General features: G+C 44.3%; 1 protein-coding gene across 1 annotated transcript; it reads left to right on the top strand.

The window, feature by feature from the left end:
• Nucleotides 1–7,485: 7,485 nt before the first annotated feature.
• LOC132125118 (monocyte chemotactic protein 1B-like) lies at nucleotides 7,486–8,179 on the top strand. The gene is made up of 3 exons (XM_059536353.1): nucleotides 7,486–7,611; nucleotides 7,735–7,858; nucleotides 7,967–8,179. The coding sequence occupies exons 1-3, from the start codon at nucleotides 7,548–7,550 to the stop codon at nucleotides 8,076–8,078; spliced, it is 300 nt and encodes a 99-aa protein (XP_059392336.1). The 5' UTR covers nucleotides 7,486–7,547; the 3' UTR covers nucleotides 8,079–8,179.
• The last annotated feature ends 11,054 nt before the right edge of the window (nucleotides 8,180–19,233 follow it).

Genomic DNA, 19,233 nt, shown 5'->3' with positions numbered 1-19,233 from the left:
ACGCCTCAAGCGAGACCGTGGGACGGTTAGGAGCATATTCCGAGAGGAGCGAAGGTGACGTTGAGACTGATAAGGAATTAACATGTCTTTTATGTACTCAGGAGCTTGATCATGTAGCGCTTTAAAAACAAACATCAACACCTTATATTGTATTCTGTATCTAACAGGTAGCCAGTGAAGGGATATCAATAAAGGTATTATGTGATCCCGTTTTCTGGTATTTGTTAAAAATCTCACTGCAGCATCTTGGACACACTGAAGACAAGTAACCAGTGATTCACTTATGCCCAGATAAAGAGCATTACAATATCCAGCCGGGTTGAAACAAAGGCATGCACAACAATCTCCAAGTCCTTGTACGAAAGAATTGGTTTCAATTTAGACAATTTTATTAAATGAAAGAAAGATTATTTCACAACGCTATTAACTTGACGATCAAAGCGCAGTTCCGTATCGAAAAATACTCCAAGGTTCTTTACATAACTTTGCATATTGTTGGACAGTAGTGTATTATTTCCAGCCGGAGCATTCCCAAACTCCTTGTTCCCAAACATAATAAACTCAGTCTTATCCTCATTTAATTGTAAAAATTTTTACCTCTACCTTTTAGAGGCTACCTTACCTTTACCTCAGTCAACACTTATAAAGATTAGTAAAAGATGCACAACCATCACACTCCAAAGGAAGGTACAATTGTAAATCATCAGCATACAAGTGATAGTTAATATTATGCAGCTTAAAAATAGACCCCAGGGGTAACATATACAGAGAAAACAGAGTCGGACCATGGATTGATCCCTGAGGAACCCCCAAGAAATAGCAGCAGATGCAGAGACATAATTTCCAATTTTAACAGAGCATGTCCTGTCATGCAAATAAGAGGAAAGCCACTTAAGGGCTACACCATTGATCCCTACATAATCTCTAAGGCGGTCTATTAAAACTGCGTGATCTAAAGTATCAAAGGCTGCACTTAAATCTAGCATCATTAAGGCAACACTTTTCCCGGAATCAATTCTTAACAAAATATTGTTTGTAACCTTCAATAGTGCTGATTCTGTGCTATGTTTGGTCCTAAATCCAGACTGAAAAATATCCATTATGTTATTTACAATCAAGAAATCTGTAAGTTGATTATGGACAACTTTCTCTAAAATCTTATTCATAAAAGGCAATTTCGAAATAGGTCTGAAATTTTTTAACTCATGTGAATCCAAGTTATGTTTTTTTTAATACCGGCTCAATAACAGCATGCTTAAACCCTGAAGGTACAGTTCCATGATATAAACTACTATTGATAATCAGAAGTATATTAGGACCAATAGTGTCTACAACCTCTTTAAACAATTGCGACGGGAGAACGTCATAAAGTGATGTAGTCGGCTTTAAATGCATTATTATCTTTTCCAACTCAACTAATGTAATAGATGCAAATTTACTTAAACAACGAGAAGGATTAATTATATCGGCTACAACATTGCCTACAGGCACAATATTCGACCGAATAAGAACAACCTTATCAATAAAATAGTTTTTTAAATTATCACACAGATCCTTAGACGGGGAAGGAAAATAGTTGATAGACGGACTCAATACTTTATCTATAGTTGAAAATAGTACCTTCGGATTATTTGCATTATGTGATATAATTCGAGAAAAATATGAAGATCTAGCGGCTCTAACAGCGTTTTGATAATTTGATAGAGATTCTCTAAGAATATCATAAGATATCTGCAATTTATCTTTCAGCCACTTACGCTCTGCAAGCCGACAAACCCGCCTCAAATTACGCGTTACATCATTTAACCACGGCCGTTTTTTTACTTTTTGACATCTCATTTTAAAAGGCGCAACATTATCCAAAATTTCAGAGCAAACATGATTAAAAGAGTTCACCAATTCATCAGTTCCTACAACTGACAATATTGTAGGCTCAATATGAGGGGCTAATTCAGTAAAAGCAGTTGAGAACACACTAGATGTAGAAGTAGAGATAACCCTGGACAAGAATGATGGAGGCTGATGACAGTCATTTGTTGTAGTGGTAAAATTAAACCTAATAGGAATATGATCCGAGATGGCCATTTCTTGAACACAAATATTTTCTATCGTTATCCCCAAAGAAAAGACCAAGTCAAGTGTGTGGCCATGATCGTGTGTAGGTCCGGAAACACATTGATATAAGTTAAAAGAATCAACTAAATTCAAGAATTCCTTGGTCATGGGTTTACCAGGACAACAAACATGAATGTTAAAATCACCCATAATCAAAATCCTGTCAGCAGATGGAACAACCACAGATAAAAACTCACAGAATTCATCAAGAAAATTCTTATTATAACCCGGAGGCCTATATATCAAGGCACAAAACTCTTTGAACTTTCAACAGGCAGTAACTTGCACTTCATCATGTTATTAAAAATAACAGCCAAGCCTCCACCTCGACGATTACTTCTCGAAGTACTTAAATAGCTACATCCCCTTGGTAAAAGCTCCACAAGAGGACTCATATCAGCGTCATTTATCCAAGTTTCAGTGATAAAAAGAAAGTCCAGACCATACTTTACATAATAGTCATTCAAGATGAATGTTTTGTTGACAACTGAGCGTGCGTTTATCAAAGCCATGAGCACTGTGGTCGACTCAACGGGCCGATTAAGGAAAGAAACAGCACTTAGCTTCATTGCCCCAGCTCATCTCACGGAGCGCAAATTTGAGTGCACCACGCCTCCGCGTCTGGTCTCTCTCTGTGTAGTCCAACGCAATGATGTTGATGTGGGAGGCAGAACATGTAACAAATAGGAAGTCCGCGACTCCACTGTTGGTCTAGCTCCACTATTCAGGATCCTCAATTTCTTAAGTTTCACCAAGACTCCAGCCCGTATGCCTCGTCTCCTGCGGCGTCTCCTCTTCCAGCACGCGCATCCAGTTACCTGACAGACTTTAAACGGCAGCTGGAACATGCATGGCTGTTCAGCAAACAATTTCAAGTTCAAATCACGGCTGCACATATTCAAGGCCGTAGAACGAAGACTTAGCAGCGAAAGGCGATCATAGATCAACTGTGAGCAGTCCAAATAATTGATAAAACATAAAAGTAAAACAAATAAACTAAAAACAGACATTCTAAATGTGGAGCGACGGCAAGCCAACACACAACCTGGCGCCATCTTGGACTGAGGTATTATGGAGGCCCAGGATGCTTCGATAGCGGCCTTTAGCTGATCCAGAGTGTTGGGTCTTGCGTCTCTCAACTTTCTCTTCACAATATCCCACAGATTCTCTATGGGGTTCAGGTCAGGAGAGTTGGCAGGCCAATTGAGCACAGTAATACCATGGTCAGTAAACCATTTACCAGTGGTTTTGGCACTGTGAGCAGGTGCCAGGTCGTGCTGAAAAATGAAATCTTCATCTCCATAAAGCTTTTCAGCAGATGGAAGCATGAAGTGCTCCAAAATCTCCTGATAGCTAGCTGCATTGACCCTGCCCTTGATAAAACACAGTGGACCAACACCAGCAGCTGACATGGCACCCCAGACCATCACTGACTGTGGGTACTTGACACTGGACTTCAGGCATTTTGGCATTTCCTTCTCCCCAGTCTTCCTCCAGACTCTGGCACCTTGATTTCCGAATGACATGCAAAATTTGTCCAAAAGTCCAGTGCTGCTTCTCTGTAGCCCAGGTCAGGTGCTTAATAAATAAAAAACATAATAAATAAAATTTATGAATGATGCAGTGCTAATTGACATATAATTTATTACAGAACATAAACTATAAAGTATATTTTCTACCTTATTCTGTGCAGAAAATTAAAATAATTTCTAATTAAATGTAGCCTAAAATTGCCATTAGAAAAAAAAAATATTGATTACAAATTGATTGATTATTGTCCAGTAGTGTATTTGATTTCTTACAGCTAATTAAAAGTAATAATAAAAAAGAAAATTCCTTGTAAAAAAAAAAAAAATTTGAATAATTATGAAAATACATAGGCTACATACATAAAATGATTGTATTTGACATTTCTGTCACTTCTGAAATTATGGCTACACCCCTGGTGTGACAAAATGTTAGCCTATACATAATACTCTTTCAGCTCTTTTTTTAAATCTTGGCCTACATACAGTACATTTCTACGTATGCCATGTCGCATCATTAAACTAGCATTTAACAATGGACAAAAGTTTTTTTTTCTAAGCTATGGTTCTCTAACCATAAAAGCTGCTGTGTAATTTGCTGCTTGACTAAGCATTTAAAGATTTTAGGAGGAACATTTAAATAATCCTGTGAATGCACTTAAAGAATGCAGAATCGAATCGTTATAACCTAATCGAATCGAATTTAATTGAGAATCGAATCGAATTTTATCATTCTAAATTTGCAAAAAATCGTTCTTGAATCGAATCGAAAACCTATGAATCTTGAATCGAATTTACATCGCTGCCTTCCCAAAGATTCACAGCCCTACTTTTGATACATATCTTTCATGTTGCTATCCTACAGTCATATACTGGCATCTAATGGTGGAGGTTTTCAGTATGATAGACTTTCAATGACAAAGATAAAATATGAAATTATGCTGGAATGCATGCAAAGTTTTCCCAAAGTATTACAGAAGATAAAACCATACTTACAATTCTTGTCCAATGTTGGATTAAAAGGTTTACAAGATTAGAGTTAGCAATGGACGGTTTGCATTATAATTGTATCCAAAACAAAAGCAAAAAAGACAATTTGCAGAAAGTTTCTGAGAAGATCATGTTGTCTTGTGAGTTTCTAAAAGGACCTTGTAGATCTTCAGATGGATCTTAAGAAATTTCCAGAGACTCCCCTCTACTAGTTATTTTGAGAAATGCATTTGCTGGTTTGTAAATGTCAAAGATGATTTGAGAAATGTATCAAAGAAACTGAGAAAAACTGTAATATGTGAAATATAGTTGAATTGCTAAATATTGAAATACTTGTTAATACCAGATCTGTTAAGCATTCAAATGTAATCTAAAAAAGGCGATGTGAATGTAATGAAGTGTAGAGGCAACAGAATGTGAATATTTTTGATACAGATTATTTTAAATTAAACTGATTGGGGTAAAACGGGACACTGAAATAAATGAAATGAAAATGTTATGTGCTATTAAGTACTATTTTATTCATGTTTTTGTAACTGTGTAGTCTGGTGTTTTTCCTGCTCTGACCAGATTACCTCATGTGATGAGGGCTCTTTTTGTTAAATAATGCTGGGTGCACACCAAAAGATTTTTTACATCTTATAAGATTTTAAAAATGTGATAGGCCACAAACCGTTTTGCTCCTATAGTGTGTGGTGTGCCATGATGTGACAAAGACAGCACACCACACACAAACAGATTTTCAACCAGGGTCTCGACTGTGAACACAGGAAATCTCACAGAATCTTGTGAGACTTCAGAATTAGCATGGAGGATGCAGGAAGAAATTGCAATGATACTGTTTGGAATGATTTTATACACGCCACGTTGTATAAACATTTGTGCTGTTGCCACAAATCAACAAGATGATCCTCCATCTCTGCTGTCCACATTAATTTTACTTTGTGCTGCGCCATGACTGCTTCCGACTTCCATCATCTCGCTTTCTGATTGGATATTGTTTAGTTTCATGTGATAATCTCCAGAGTGTGCGCACGTTTGTCCTCGGGGTTCCCCCCACTCATCAGGATTTCTGATCATAAATATTAAATGTTGAATATTTACGATTCGTGATCGGGGCGGCTTTGATGTTGTTTCGATCAGGTTCAAACACTCTTAACACACCTCACACCAAGAGAAAATATGATAAGATCAACTGTAGAAGCATCAAGATAATCGGGACATAGCTAGGATTGTTGAAAGGGGGAAATCAGCCCAAAATCAGCCCGGTTATCTTTTGGTGTGTACCCAGCTAAGACTTATTTTCAGATTATTTAATCTCACAGTTTAAAAAAAGCTACACTATTTCTATTTAAAATGTGCATTTCATATTGTATATTTAAACATTGTGCTATTCCCGTTGTGTATATAAAATATTTTATTTACAGAATAATTAATGTGATTGGGTTCAGTTGTTTTAATAAAATATCAATGATACAATTATGGAAGCCTGATGTCTGCTGTTTCTGGTGCTCTTCTGCTCTGAGCAGATGATCTTGAGGACTCTTTTATTTTCAGATTATTTATTTAGCTCTTAGCTTTACTTAACTTTTACACAGATGCTGCTGGTCTTGTAGTAAGACACCACCTTATTCACAGGAACCTTCACTTTACTGAACTCTCCACAACACTTTGAGTAAGTGTTGAATATTCCTAAAATATGCAACAAATTTAAACAAAAGCAGGGAACTTTATTCCATCTAATGTGGGAATGCACTAAAGTTCATTGTGTTTGGGTTAAAATATTGATTGTGTTGGGGTTAAAACATTGATAAGTCATCTCATTGGTAAAATAATTCCTCTTGATCCTATGTTGTGTATATGCAATTTTTAAATCACCAAACATGAAAGATTGTTGTTAACTCCGTTTGCTGGTAGCTAAATGTGTAAATGGATGTTCCTGGAAAAAAGAAGAAAGTACTAGCGTGTCTCAATGAAAAAAAGGGATGACCTCATTCATTGCCTTAGAAAAGATTAGCTATTTGTTTAAATAAAAAAAACGTCATGTATTTTGGTTCATATGGAAAGTGTTCTAGTCTAGAACTTTTTAGAGTCTGGAAAGACTCTTTTGTGGAACTGATAGCCATTGAGAGTATAGAGACAAGTATGTTATTGCTGTATTTATAAGGGTATTGAGTTATCTTTGAGTTCATTTATGTATTATTATTATTTATATATATTTTTATTCAGTTGAACTGTTGTCCTAACCTACATGACAATGTTCGAAATAAAAATTGTTTGAAAAAAAATTCTGTGAATCAGTTTAACTGGTGGCTGAATTATTCTTACTTCTCTATTATACAATGAGTGTCACTAGAGCACTAGAAACAAGAAGTGGTTGTGTTTTCTTAGAGCAGGGGTTCTCGCTCCTGTTTCTGGTGATCCAACATCTTCACTTATTGCTTTAATCAAACACATTTGAATCAGTTAAATCAAGGTCTTTGGGTTTATACGTGAGTAAGGGGTAAAGGTTTAGCACCTGATATTTGATGACAGCACAGTTCAGATTTGATCATAAACCTTCAGATTTAGTTAATTTAATGTTGAGCTTGACATCAGGCCTGGAAAAGCAGAAGCTGTGTGTTGTTGTTCTGAAGTACATTCTCAGTGATTCTGAAAGAAAGGTGCTTTCCACATTTTCACATAAACGACAAATCAGAAAAAGGACGAGGAAAAGAAATAACTAAAACAGCCCTCAGTCTACAATGTTGATACTCAGAAATGGATTTACATGAATGTCTTTGGTAGGAATATGTCTCTGACTGTGTATATAAGAGGATGCTCAGACGTTATTCTGGACACAACAGCTCTGAGATCTTCAAACTCTACAGAACTTCTACAGATTCTTTCTGTCATTGTGAAGAAACATCTCGAAGAATGAGAAGCCTGATGTGTTTGCTGTTCCTGGTGATCTTCTGCTCTGTGCAGATGACTTCAAGCAGTGAGAGCTCTTTTCCATTTTCATTTTTTAATGAAGACCATATGTGTTGCATTTGTTGCAACTGGTGAAATAAAATGTGGCAACATGATCAAACTGAAACCTTTTGTCTTATTTCTACTTCAGGTCCCATTTCAGAAAATGTGGCAAACTCAAAGTGTTGTGGAGAGTTCAGTAAAGTGAAGGTTCCTGTGAATAAGGTGGTCTCTTACTACAAGACCAGCAGCATCTGTGCCAGACGTGCTATTGTGTGAGTATCATCAACATTATCTCATTTTCAAACTGTAAAGTTAATCTGAATGAGATACTCCATTAAACAAACTTTGATCTAAATCTTATTTTGTGTCTTTCCTCTCAGGTTTCAGACAATTGCAGGGAAAGAGTTCTGTGTTGATCCAAAGACCCCCTGGGTGAAGAGTCATGTTGATAAAGTGGACAAAAAAACAATACAAACTGCTACAAAAGCATAAACTCAGAGTCTCACAGTTTAAAAAAAGCTACACTATTTCTATTTAAAATGTGCATTTCATATTGTATATTTAAACATTGTGCTATTCCCATTGTGTATATAAAATATTTTATTTACAGAATAATTAATGTGATTGGGTTTAGTTGTTTTAATAAAATATCAATGATACAATTATGGAAGCCTGATGTCTGCTGTTTCTGGTGCTCTTCTGCTCTGAGCAGATGATCTTGAGGACTCTTTTATTTTCAGATTATTTATTTAGCTCTTATCTTTACTTGTTGCAATTTAGTGTTGCACTTGGTGTAATTTGAGATATTTCCGTTTTAGTACTTGATGTGGCACAATCAAAGTGCTGTTTAGAGATCACTGATGTGAAGATTTCTCTGAAACAGGAGACTTCTTACTACTGGATCAGCATCATCTGTCCTAGACACTAACTGCAAATGAGAAGCTGTCCTTTTCCTGTTATTATATTTTCATATTTCAGTTCTGTGAATCAGTTTAACTGGTGACTGAATTATTCTTACTTCTCTGTTAGACCACAAGTGTCACTAGAGACCAGAGGTGGTTGTGTTTTCTTAGAGCAAGGGTTCTGCAGGGAAGTTGTGGCATAGTGGTTAGAGAGTTTGACTCCTAAGGTTGTGTGTTGGGCTGTCAAAACCACAACTGAGGTGCCCTTGAGCAAGGCACTTAACCCCCAACCGCTCCCCGGACTGCCCACTGCTGCCCACTGTTCCGGCTGTATGTGTGTGTGTGTGTTCACTGCTGCGTGTGTGTGCACTTTGAATGGGTTATATGCACATGAATTCTGAGTATAGGTCACCATACTTGGCTGTATTTCACTTTCTCACGTCTGTTCACTTTCTCTGTCTAGTTTCTGGTGGTTCATCTTAAGTTTAGTGCTTTAATTTAATTAAACTTTAATTAAACAAACCTAAACCAGTTAATCAATGTCTTTGGGTTTATACGTGAGTAAAGGGTCAAGGTTAAAAGCACCAAAAATATTTGGTGACAGTGCAATTCAGATTTAATCATTAAATTCTTCAGATTTATTTCACATTTGAAAAAATAGGAGTTGTGTGTTGTTTTATAGTATCTTGTATATTGAGAAACTTTCTCGTAATATTGACTAAGTTTCTCATAATAACACTCTTTATTGAAATTTCTGCAATGCCATTAAAATATCATAAGGCTGTTTCTATTAAAACTATGCTTTCTCCTGAAGATAGATTTAACAAGGGCTCTTCTTATTGGAAAATGATCAGTTTTTTACTTAATAATAATGAGGTTAGATCAGAGCTGATAAAACTTATTGATTTTTATTAGAGCAAAGCTAAACAAGAAAATTCATTTGGTATAATTTGGGAATTGTTAAAATATTAAATTGGGAAATACCTCAGAAAATATAATGCTAATTTGGCTAAAATAAAATGTCTTGAAGAAATTAATATTGTTAGTGAAATCTTGGTAATAAACTAATTTCTTTACCTGAAAATCGGTCCAATAGTCAGAAAGTTTATTTAGATGATTTGCAAGTTAAGCTGGATGACTTGTACAAATTGAGAGCAGAATGGGCTTTAATAAGGTCAAGCAAAAGGTGGCTTAAATATGGAGAACAGATGTCTTCCTAGTTCCCTGTCAAGGGAACTTCGAACTGCGTCCTCTGAGGGGACACCATGGGGAACACCTCGCCGTGACCCGTGTCTGAAGCATACTTTGAAAAATGCCAACGTGTTGGCCGGCGACAGCCTCTGACGTCACTACCAGCGCGACTATAAATACGCGCCCGTAGGACCCGTCACTTATCTTCTTCATCTTCATTGACTGTTTTGTTTGAAGCGTGCCTCTGAGAAACGACCAAAACGGTAAGAGCGATCTATCATTGTTATCATGGCATCCACTAGCAAGGCGTTTAAACAGTGTGTGCATCCATGTCAGCGTTATTTGACACCTGATGACACACACAGTCTTTGCGTCTCTTGTTTGGGCGAAGAGCATGCGCGCGATGTCCTTGAGGGGGCAATCTGCGTGCACTGCGAGCGTTTTTCTGTGAAAAAGCTCCGCTCTCGTTTGTCTCTCTTTTCGAGGAAAGAGGGACAGCCATCTGGTCCCCGTGGCTCAGGTCCCACTATTGCCGAGGCACGGAGGAGAATGAGTTTGTGGGGATCACAGGTGGATCTCGCTGAGGAGTGTAGAGAGGGATTTTTCCTTTCACACTCTCCGGTTCTACCCAGAAAGAGCAGGAGATGCCTGAGAGTGGCAAAGAAGCTGAGGCTGAGCCTTCTCAATCCTCCTGCTCTGCGTATGGGGAGCTGTTAGAGGTTATCGATCGCTTCACGGCAAAATTAGACTTGCTATGGAAGCGTGCCAGAAAGGTAACATCGCGAGGTCACCTCGATGAGTGTTAATTGTCTGACCATAGCCCTCCAGCCCAGGTGAGCCTTCCATTCTTGCCTGACTTACATGCGGAAGTTGAAAAGGAATGGAAGAGGCCGTTTTCCTCTCGCATCCATCGGTTTCAGCATAAGAGTTATGCTAATATCGAGGGCATGCACGAAAACGGTTATGAGAGGATGCCCACTGTAGCAGAGACGCTGGCTAGCTATCTCTCTGTGGGGGAAACATCCTCTCTTAAATCTCCCTCTTTGCCATCTAAGCCCCTCCAGGATCAATCCCATTTTAAATGGTAAATCATACGCAGCAGCAGGTCAGGCTGTGGCTTCATTGCATACAATGGCAGTGCTTCAGGCTTACCAGGCTGACCTGCTGAAGGACCTGGAAACAGGTGAGGGCCTTTCAGCTGACCAGGTAGCCAAGCTGCGCCGCACCACAGACCTCTCTCTCCAGGCTACCAAGCAGGCCGCCTCCGCCATGGGTAGGTCTATGGCGGCCATGGTGGTAACGGAGAGACATCTGTGGGTGAACCTGGCAGACATCGGGAGGGAAGAAAGGGGGTTTCTTCTCGATGCTCCGGTCTCACCTTCTGAGCATTTCGGTAACTCCGTCGAGATGGTGATCGAAAAGTTCAGGGAGGCAAGGGCGCGCTCAGCTGCCTTAAAATCCTTCATTCCACGAAGGTCCAGGTACGAGTCCGAACAACAAAGGGGTCCTGGCCCATCTCGATCTGAGGAAAGAAGACGGGCGCAGAAGGCTAGTGTCGCGGCTCGCGCTCCTCCCCCGCCTAAGGGCAGGGGCAAGAGGAATCGCGGGTCACGAAGAGGTAAACAGGGTCTGAGGGATGTGATTCAGACAAGGCAACGTCTTCGTCCGGATCGGAGCGATACCTAGGAGTTACTCACTTCCTTTTGGATGTTTTTAACTTCTGTTTTTATTCTCCCCTGCCTAATTCCCCCTGTAGCCACCAGCTCTCCACCTGATCGAGGTTAGGTGGAAGGTTTCTCACATAACAGTCTCCTATCCTGGACCTATGATGTTTCTGGTTGATCCTATATTCATAGAAACCACCTTACTGATGGTCCGGACCAAAAGGGGGCGCCCCCAGTAAGCAGGACTCCAGTACAGGGTGGTGGGTGAGTATGTAACCCTTTCTTTATCTGCTTATGGTTGTTATGTTGCTGGTGGTTATATGTCTACTAACAAACTCTGTGAGTTTCCTTTACAGTGCTCAGTTCCGGCCTCGTGCTCTGGTATTAGATGGCCAAGATCACAGGCTTTCGGCAGGCGGCTGCGCCGCGTGGGTTCCGCCCCCCCGGGGCGCGACACCCACCGCGGAGTGAGACCCGCATGTGGGAGGCAAATGCTCTGCGGTTGTCCATCCCACACCCCCTCCCGAGGAGCTTGGCTGGTCGTCAGAACTGGCACAGCACTGCAGGGAATTTCATGGATGTCCGGCCAGGTCACCCTGAGGGGCCGCCTGGCGCATCCGGGGAGGTGGTAGTTACGGAAGTCTTCTGTATGTACTGCCTCAGGTGATGCTCCCCTCGCTTGAGGGTTGGAGCCTGCCTCTCCCGTGTGATCCAGCGCCTCTGCGATGCTTAGGAACCTTTCTGTACACACGCTAAGCCTGTGTACTTTCTCAAAACCACATGGTGGTTAGTGTGCACGTGAACACTTTGCGCACTGCTGAACTCCACGTAAGTGGTAAGTGTGCACGCAAGACTCTGCGCACTTTCTGAAATCCACGTAAGTGGTAAGTGTGCACGCAAGATTTTGCACACTTTCTGAAATCCTGTACGGTAGGGGTTATGCGCTCTGCTTCATTCCCTTTCTTAAGATGATTAGCCCTGGTTTCCATGGGCTTCATTCAACCAGTGTGTATTTGTTATACATCTCAAGCATCGCTTCCCTCAACATGAGGGGTTGTGTGGACGTACTGTGGTTATCAGCTAGTAGGCCTCACCAGGCCTCCCTGGAGTTGAGTTCCAAATTACTTTCAGTTTCCACTTAAGGTGGTTATCTGGTAACAGGTAGTAGTTCAAGCAAAAGGTGGCTTAAATATGGAGAACAGATGTCTTCCTAGTTCCCTGTCAAGGGAACTTCGAACTGCGTCCTCTGAGGGGACACTATGGGGAACACCTCGTCGTGACCCGTGTCTGAAGCATACTTTGAAAAACGCCAACGTGTTGGCCGGCGACAGCCTCTGACGTCACTACCAGCGCGACTATAAATACGCGCCCGTAGGACCCGTCACTTATCTTCTTCGTCTTCATTGACTGTTTTGTTTGAAGCGTGCATCTGAGAAACGACCAAAACGGTAAGAGCGATCTATCATTGTTATCATGGCATCCACTAGCAAGGCGTTTAAACAGTGTGTGCATCCATGTCAGCGTTATTTGACACCTGATGACACACACAGTCTTTGCGTCTCTTGTTTGGGCGAAGAGCACGCGCGCGATGTCCTTGAGGGGGCAATCTGCGTGCACTGCGAGCGTTTTTCTGTGAAAAAGCTCCGCTCTCGTTTGTCTCTCTTTTCGAGGAAAGAGGGACAGCCATCTGGTCCCCGTGGCTCAGGTCCCACTATTGCCGAGGCATGGAGGAGAATGAGTTCGTGGGGATCACAGGTGGATCTCGCTGAGGAGTGTAGAGAGGGATTTTTCCTTTCACACTCTCCGGTTCTACCCAGAAAGAGCAGGAGATGTCTGAGAGTGGCAAAGAAGCTGAGGCTGAGCCTTCTCAATCCTCCTGCTCTGCGTATGGGGAGCTGTTAGAGGTTATCGATCGCTTCACGGCAAAATTAGACTTGCCATGGAAGCGTGCCAGAAAGGTAACATCGCGAGGTCACCTCGATGAGTGTTAATTGTCTGACCATAGCCCTCCAGCCCAGGTGAGCCTTCAATTCTTGCCTGACTTACATGCGGAAGTCGAAAAGGAATGGAAGAGGCCGTTTTCCTCTCGAATCCATCGGTTTCAGCATAAGAGTTATGCTAATATCGAGGGCATGCACGAAAACGGTTATGAGAGGATGCCCACTGTAGCAGAGACGCTGGCTAGCTATCTCTCTGTGGGGGAAACATCCTCTCTTAAATCTCCCTCTTTGCCATCTAAGCCCCTCCAGGATACATCCCGCTTAAATGGTAAATCATACGCAGCAGCAGGTCAGGCTGTGGCTTCATTGCATACAATGGCAGTGCTTCAGGCTTACCAGGCTGACCTGATGAAGGACCTGGAAACAGGTGAGGGCCTTTCAGATGACCAGGTAGCCAAGCTGCGCCGCACCACAGACCTCTCTCTCCAGGCTACCAAGCAGGCCGCCTCCGCCATGGGTAGGTCTATGGCGGCCATGGTGGTAACGGAGAGACATCTGTGGGGGAACCTGGCAGACATCGGGAGGGAAAAAAGGGGGTTTCTTCTCAATGCTCCGGTCTCGCCTTCTGAGCTTTTCGGTAACTCCGTCGAGATGGTGATCGAAAAGTTCCACGAAGGTCCAGGTACGAGCCCGAACAACAAAGGGGTCCTGGCCCATCTCGATCTGAGGATCGAAGACGGGCGCAGAAGGCTAGTGTCGCAGTTCCGGCCTCGTGCTCTGGTATTAGATGGCCAAGATCACAGGCTTTCGGCAGGCGGCTGCGCCGCGTGGGTTCTGCCCCCGCGGAGTGAGACCCGCATGTGGGAGGCAATTGCTCTGCGGTTGTCCATCCCATACCCCCTCCCGAGGAGCCTGGCTGGTCGTCAGAACTGGCACGGCACTGCAGGGAATTTCATGGATGTCCGGCCAGGTAACCCTGAGGGGCCGCCTGGCCGCTTGGCGCATCCGGGGAGGTGGTAGTTACGGAAGTCTTCAGTATGTACTGCCTCAGGTGATGCTCCCCTCACTTGAGGGTTGGAGCCTGCCTCTCCCGTGTGATCCAGCGCCTCTGCGATGCTTAGGAACCTTTCTGTACACACGCTAAGCCTGTGTATTTTCTCAAAACCACATGGTGGTTAGTGTGCATGTGAACACTTTGCGCACTGCTGAACTCCACGTAAGTGATAAATGTGCACGCAAGATTTTGCACACTTTCTGAAATCCTGTACGGTAGGGGTTATGCGCTCTGCTTCATTCCCTTTCTTAAGATGATTAGCCCTGGTTTCCATGGGCTTCATTCAACCAGTGTGTATTTGTTATACATCTCAAGCATCGCTTCCCTCAACATGAGGGGTTGTGTGGACGTACTGTGGTTATCAGCTAGTAGGCCTCACCAGGCCTCCCTGGAGTTGAGTTCCAAATTACTTTCAGTTTCCACTTAAGGTGGTTATCTGGTAACAGGTAGTAGGCCTCTCTAGGCCTCTCTGTAGGTGAACTCCCACATATTGTGGTTATCAGGTAGTAGGCTTCACCAGGCCTCTCTGAAGCTGAGCTCCCACATACTGTGGTTGTCAGGTAGTAGGCCTCACCAGGCCTCCCTGGAGGTTTAGCTCCCACATACTGTGCGTTTCCACTAAATAGCATGTTTTTTTCAGGTAGTAGGCCCCTCCAGGCCTCTCTGTAAGTGAGCTCCCATGTTTTGTGGTTGTCGGGTAATAGGCCTCACCAGGCCTCCCTGGAGTTGAGTTCCAGATTACTTTCAGTTTCCACTTAAGGTGGTTATCTGGTAACAGGTAGTAGGCCTCTCTGTAGGTGAACTCCCACATATAGTGGTAGTTTAGCAGCGCTCCCCTTTTCCAAAGGAAAAGGGTTGCCTATGAACGTGCTACTCTGAGCTCGGAGCCCTCCTCTCATAGGACACTGAATTCTCGTTTTTTTCAACAGAGCGCTCCAGTACTACATACTGTTTTTGAGACGCACTGTGAGAGCAGACGCCTGCTGAGGCAGGGGCTGAGGCTTTGGGGAATGGCACCTTCGCACCAAGGTGTTGAAGTTAAGTTGGAGAGGTTGGCCAGACTTGGGTGGATCGGTTTTGCGGCTCGAGAGAGCATCGCACTATCCCCTCTGGCTTCGTCTGACTCATCCAGCTCCATTGGGGCTGGACGCCATGGTACAGACGTGGCCGAGGCTTCATCTGTACATTCCTTCCTCCAATTGCTCTGCTCCCGGGCCATTCCATCTACGAGCTGCTCTATCAGAGTGCCACAAGAGCCCCTCCTTAGAACAGTATTTGTAAATCCATGTTATGGTAAGTGTGCACGTGAAGTCTTTGCACACTTTCTGAAATCCACACTGTGGTAAGTTCGCACGCTAGTACTCTGCGTTCTTTCTAAAATCCTATATGGTGAGGGCTTCGCGCGGCTGCTTCGTGCCCTTTCTTGAGTCGGTTAAAGCCCCGTTCATCTTGGGCGCCACTCCACCAAGGTATCCTCTGATACCTATCTAGAACAGGGTGTTGCTACTAGAGTACTGTTGGGACAGCTCTTTCGGCAAGTTTTTTTGCGAAAGCTAGCAGTAGCCCCTGTGTGACAGGCAAGACTTGGTAGAAGAAAGTGCTAGGTTCTTAGCCGTATCCCTTTAAAGGAATCTTTTGTGATTCCAAGCCTTCAACTCTACCCCGGGCCAAGGCTCTACAGGTAAGTTGGGTATGTAGCTTAGGCCTTTGGCCATAAGGGATAATGTCATAGACAGCCGTCGAACCGTCCCAGGGGTGACTCCCGGTGAAATGGTAGAGTTGGTACTTAGTGTTTGCCATGATTCTGGCCTGCACTCCCCTCAGCATAGCGGCGTGGGTATACTGTTCCCCATAGTGTCCCCTCAGAGGACGCAGTTCGAAGTTCCCTGCGTCCTCTAGCTCTCTGCCATGCTTCGGACGCAAGTGACGGGTCCTACGGGCGCGTATTTATAGTCGCGCTGGTAGTGACATCAGAGGCTGTCGCCAGCCAACATGTTGGCGTTTTTCAAAGTATGCTTCAGACACGGGTCATGACGAGGTGTTCCCCATAGTGTCCCCTCAGAGGACGCAGTGTCTGGTTTCCTCTCAGGGAACCATGGTTACATTCGTAACCTGAGACGTTTTTTAAACTTGAGCGGAGCGGCTCTTACGAGGAGCTGAAGAAGGAAATCTTGGGGCGGGTTGGACTGTCGCCCATTAGTGCCGCCCAACTATTTCATGACTGGTCGGAAGCGGAAGTGGCGGAAGTGAAGATAAATGGCCGGCTGGTCCTCGCCCTCCTCGATTCAGGCAGCGCCGTCACCCTTGTCCGGCCAACTGTCCTTCCTCCACGGCTGGAACCCAAAGCCAGACTGCCAGCCCCGCCGGGAACCGCCCCCCACACCGGACGACCACGAAGCCCCGACAGTGTCCCGTGCTGCAGGCCTCGGCCGGCCCCAGAGAGGGTGAGTCTGCACATCATGACCCTAACCTCTATTATGACCTCTTCCAGCAGGTAACGGGGGCTGGGGCCTTTGCCCGAGAGCAGCACGAGGACGACTGCCTCAAACACTGCTGGGCCCAAGTGAGGGTCGCCGATGGGAAGGACCTCCAACCGGCACCCCACCCTCACTTCATGGTCAAAAATGGCCTGCTGTACTGTGTTGCCCAGTGGAGGGGGGAGGAGATAACTTTATTGGTGGTTCCACGGACCAAAACAGGAGCGGTGCTGGAACTGGCACATGCCCATCCCATGGCCGGCCACCTGGGGGCCCAAAACACCATCCAACGCATACACGACCATTTTCATTGGCCGGGCCTGGAGGCCGAGGTGAAACGTTTCTGTCAGGCCTGTCCCACCTGCCAGTGGACATCTCCACGTACCCCTCCCCCCAGCCCGCTAATTCCGCTGCCCATCATTGAGGTGCCCTTCGAGCGGATCAGAATGGACCTAGACACGAACACTTCTTGGTCATCCTGGACTACGCCACCCGCTACCCTGAGGCCATCCGAGTAGTCGGGTCGGCCTACCATCCCAGATACTGACTGACCAGGGCATCCCCTTCATGTCCCGGGTGATGGCTGACCTCTGCAAGCTCCTCCAAATAAAACCGCTCCGCACCCCCGTATACCACCCGCTAACAGACGGCCTGGTCGAACGCTTCAACCAGACCCTGAAGCAGATGCTGCGGCGGGTGGCTGCTGAGGACAAGCGCGACTGGGACAAGATGCTGCCCTATATCCTTTTCGGCATCCGGGAGGTACCCCAAGCGTCCAACGGGATCACCCCTTTCGTGCTCCTTTTCGGCCGACAGCCCCGCGGCCTGCTTGATGTCGCCCAAGAAGCCTGGGAACAGCAGCCGGCCGTCCACCGCTCCACCATCGAGCACGTCCGGGAGGATGCGGGAGAGGATTGACAGGGTCATGCCCATTGTCCGGGAGCACCTTGCCAAAGCCCAGCAGGCCCAGCAACGACATTACAACTGCGCTGCCCTGGTGGGCTTCTGTCTCGACCGCACGGCTGTGGTGGTCTTCTGCGGTGCCCTGGTGGGCTTCGGTCTTGACTGCACGGCTGTGGTGGTCTTCTGCGCCGGGTCTTCTGCGCCTGGTTGGCTTCTGTCTTGTCTGCTCAGCTGTGGTGGCCCTGTGCGCCGCCCTGGTGGGCCTCTGTCTCGACTGCAAGGTGTTGGTGGTTCTCTGCACCGCCCTGGTGGGCGTCAGTCCCGTCTGTTCGGCTGTGGTGGTGTAACACTAATGAGCTAATGGTATTTCAGCCATCTGTTCCATATTAATGAATCCTGACTCTCTAATACATTCTGCCCTCAAAGACCAAAACGTGAGTAAACAAGGACCTTCGTTTTACAACATCTTCCAACATAATTCACCATTTGGGGTGCCGCGATGTCGGCAACATCCTGGCGTGGGTGACAGTTATTACACCTATTGAGACTGTCCAGGGATACCCGCACGAGCCTCAAAGAAGAAACAAAACACCCACATTCCTAAACACACACACAAACTTTTCTTTACGCTCCTTAATAATATGTATTTTGAATAGGTTTGTGTGTTGCATAAAATGGTTAATCCTGTTGTGCGAGGATTATAAATTGCTGACTTTTGTAAATTGGTTTGTAAATTGGAAATGTTTCTCCTAATTTTAATGTTCTCAAATAGAATCATGAGTTGTAACCCTAGCCCCCTGACCAGGTCGTAAAACTTTGTGACCTAACTGACAGAACAGCAAAGCCAGATCACTGGTACCTTTTTAAAACGTATTTCTAAACATATTGACTGTGTTGCCTTTTTGGTGCATTAGATGTTTTCTATAATCAAATTGGAGTATAATGTTTATCGTGTGTTAATCAAACTTTAAATGTGTGTAATTCTGCATATGAATGTAACGTCGTGTTTCTATCAGTTATATATGTAAATATATTATTTTTGGTATCTGTTTAATCGTCATGCTTTGACGGACTCACTTATATAAAGGAAATTAATGAAAAATGTATTAATCTGGAACAGAACAACCCAGTGCTGCTACAGTGGGCTCCAGTTCCCCCCTCCCCCTGGTCCTCCGCCATTCCACCTCCCTCCTGGTCTCCTTGTTTTTTTTTTCACTTCCGCTCTATATTTCCCCCTATGGACCTGGCCCTCCATCCCTCCCCCTTATCATCCAGCTGTCCACCTCCCTCCTGGTCTCGGTGTTCCTTGGTTTGTTCTTGTGTTTGGTGGAGCATCTGGTAGCTGCTCCTTAGAGGGGGGTGGGGGGGGGGTAATGTCACAGTGTCTGGTCTGTGTTTCCCTGGGTGTCTAATAGTGGTCTCACGTCCCCATAGTCACCCCACTGCAGGCACTACATTTCCCACAAAGCCTTGTCCCTTCATCACTGTTAATTGCACACCTGTTAATTGCACTCAG

The sequence above is a fragment of the Carassius carassius genome, chromosome 43, assembly GCF_963082965.1.
Source record: "Carassius carassius chromosome 43, fCarCar2.1, whole genome shotgun sequence".
In the NCBI taxonomy this organism is placed as follows: Eukaryota; Metazoa; Chordata; class Actinopteri; order Cypriniformes; family Cyprinidae; genus Carassius; species Carassius carassius.
Note: the sequence above shows the minus strand (reverse complement) of the source record. Positions and strands in the feature narration are given on the sequence as shown.

What these genes read in the sequence shown, in the direction of transcription:
- LOC132125118 (XM_059536353.1), top strand. Translation starts at nt 7,548, where the DNA reads ATGAGAAGCCTGATGTGTTTGCTGTTCCTGGTGATCTTCTGCTCTGTG. An exon ending in TGTGCAGATGACTTCAAGCA is followed by an intron (nt 7,612 to 7,734) that starts GTGAGAGCTCTT and finishes TTTCTACTTCAG; the next exon opens with GTCCCATTTCAGAAAATGTG. An exon ending in TGTGCCAGACGTGCTATTGT is followed by an intron (nt 7,859 to 7,966) that starts GTGAGTATCATC and finishes CTTTCCTCTCAG; the next exon opens with GTTTCAGACAATTGCAGGGA.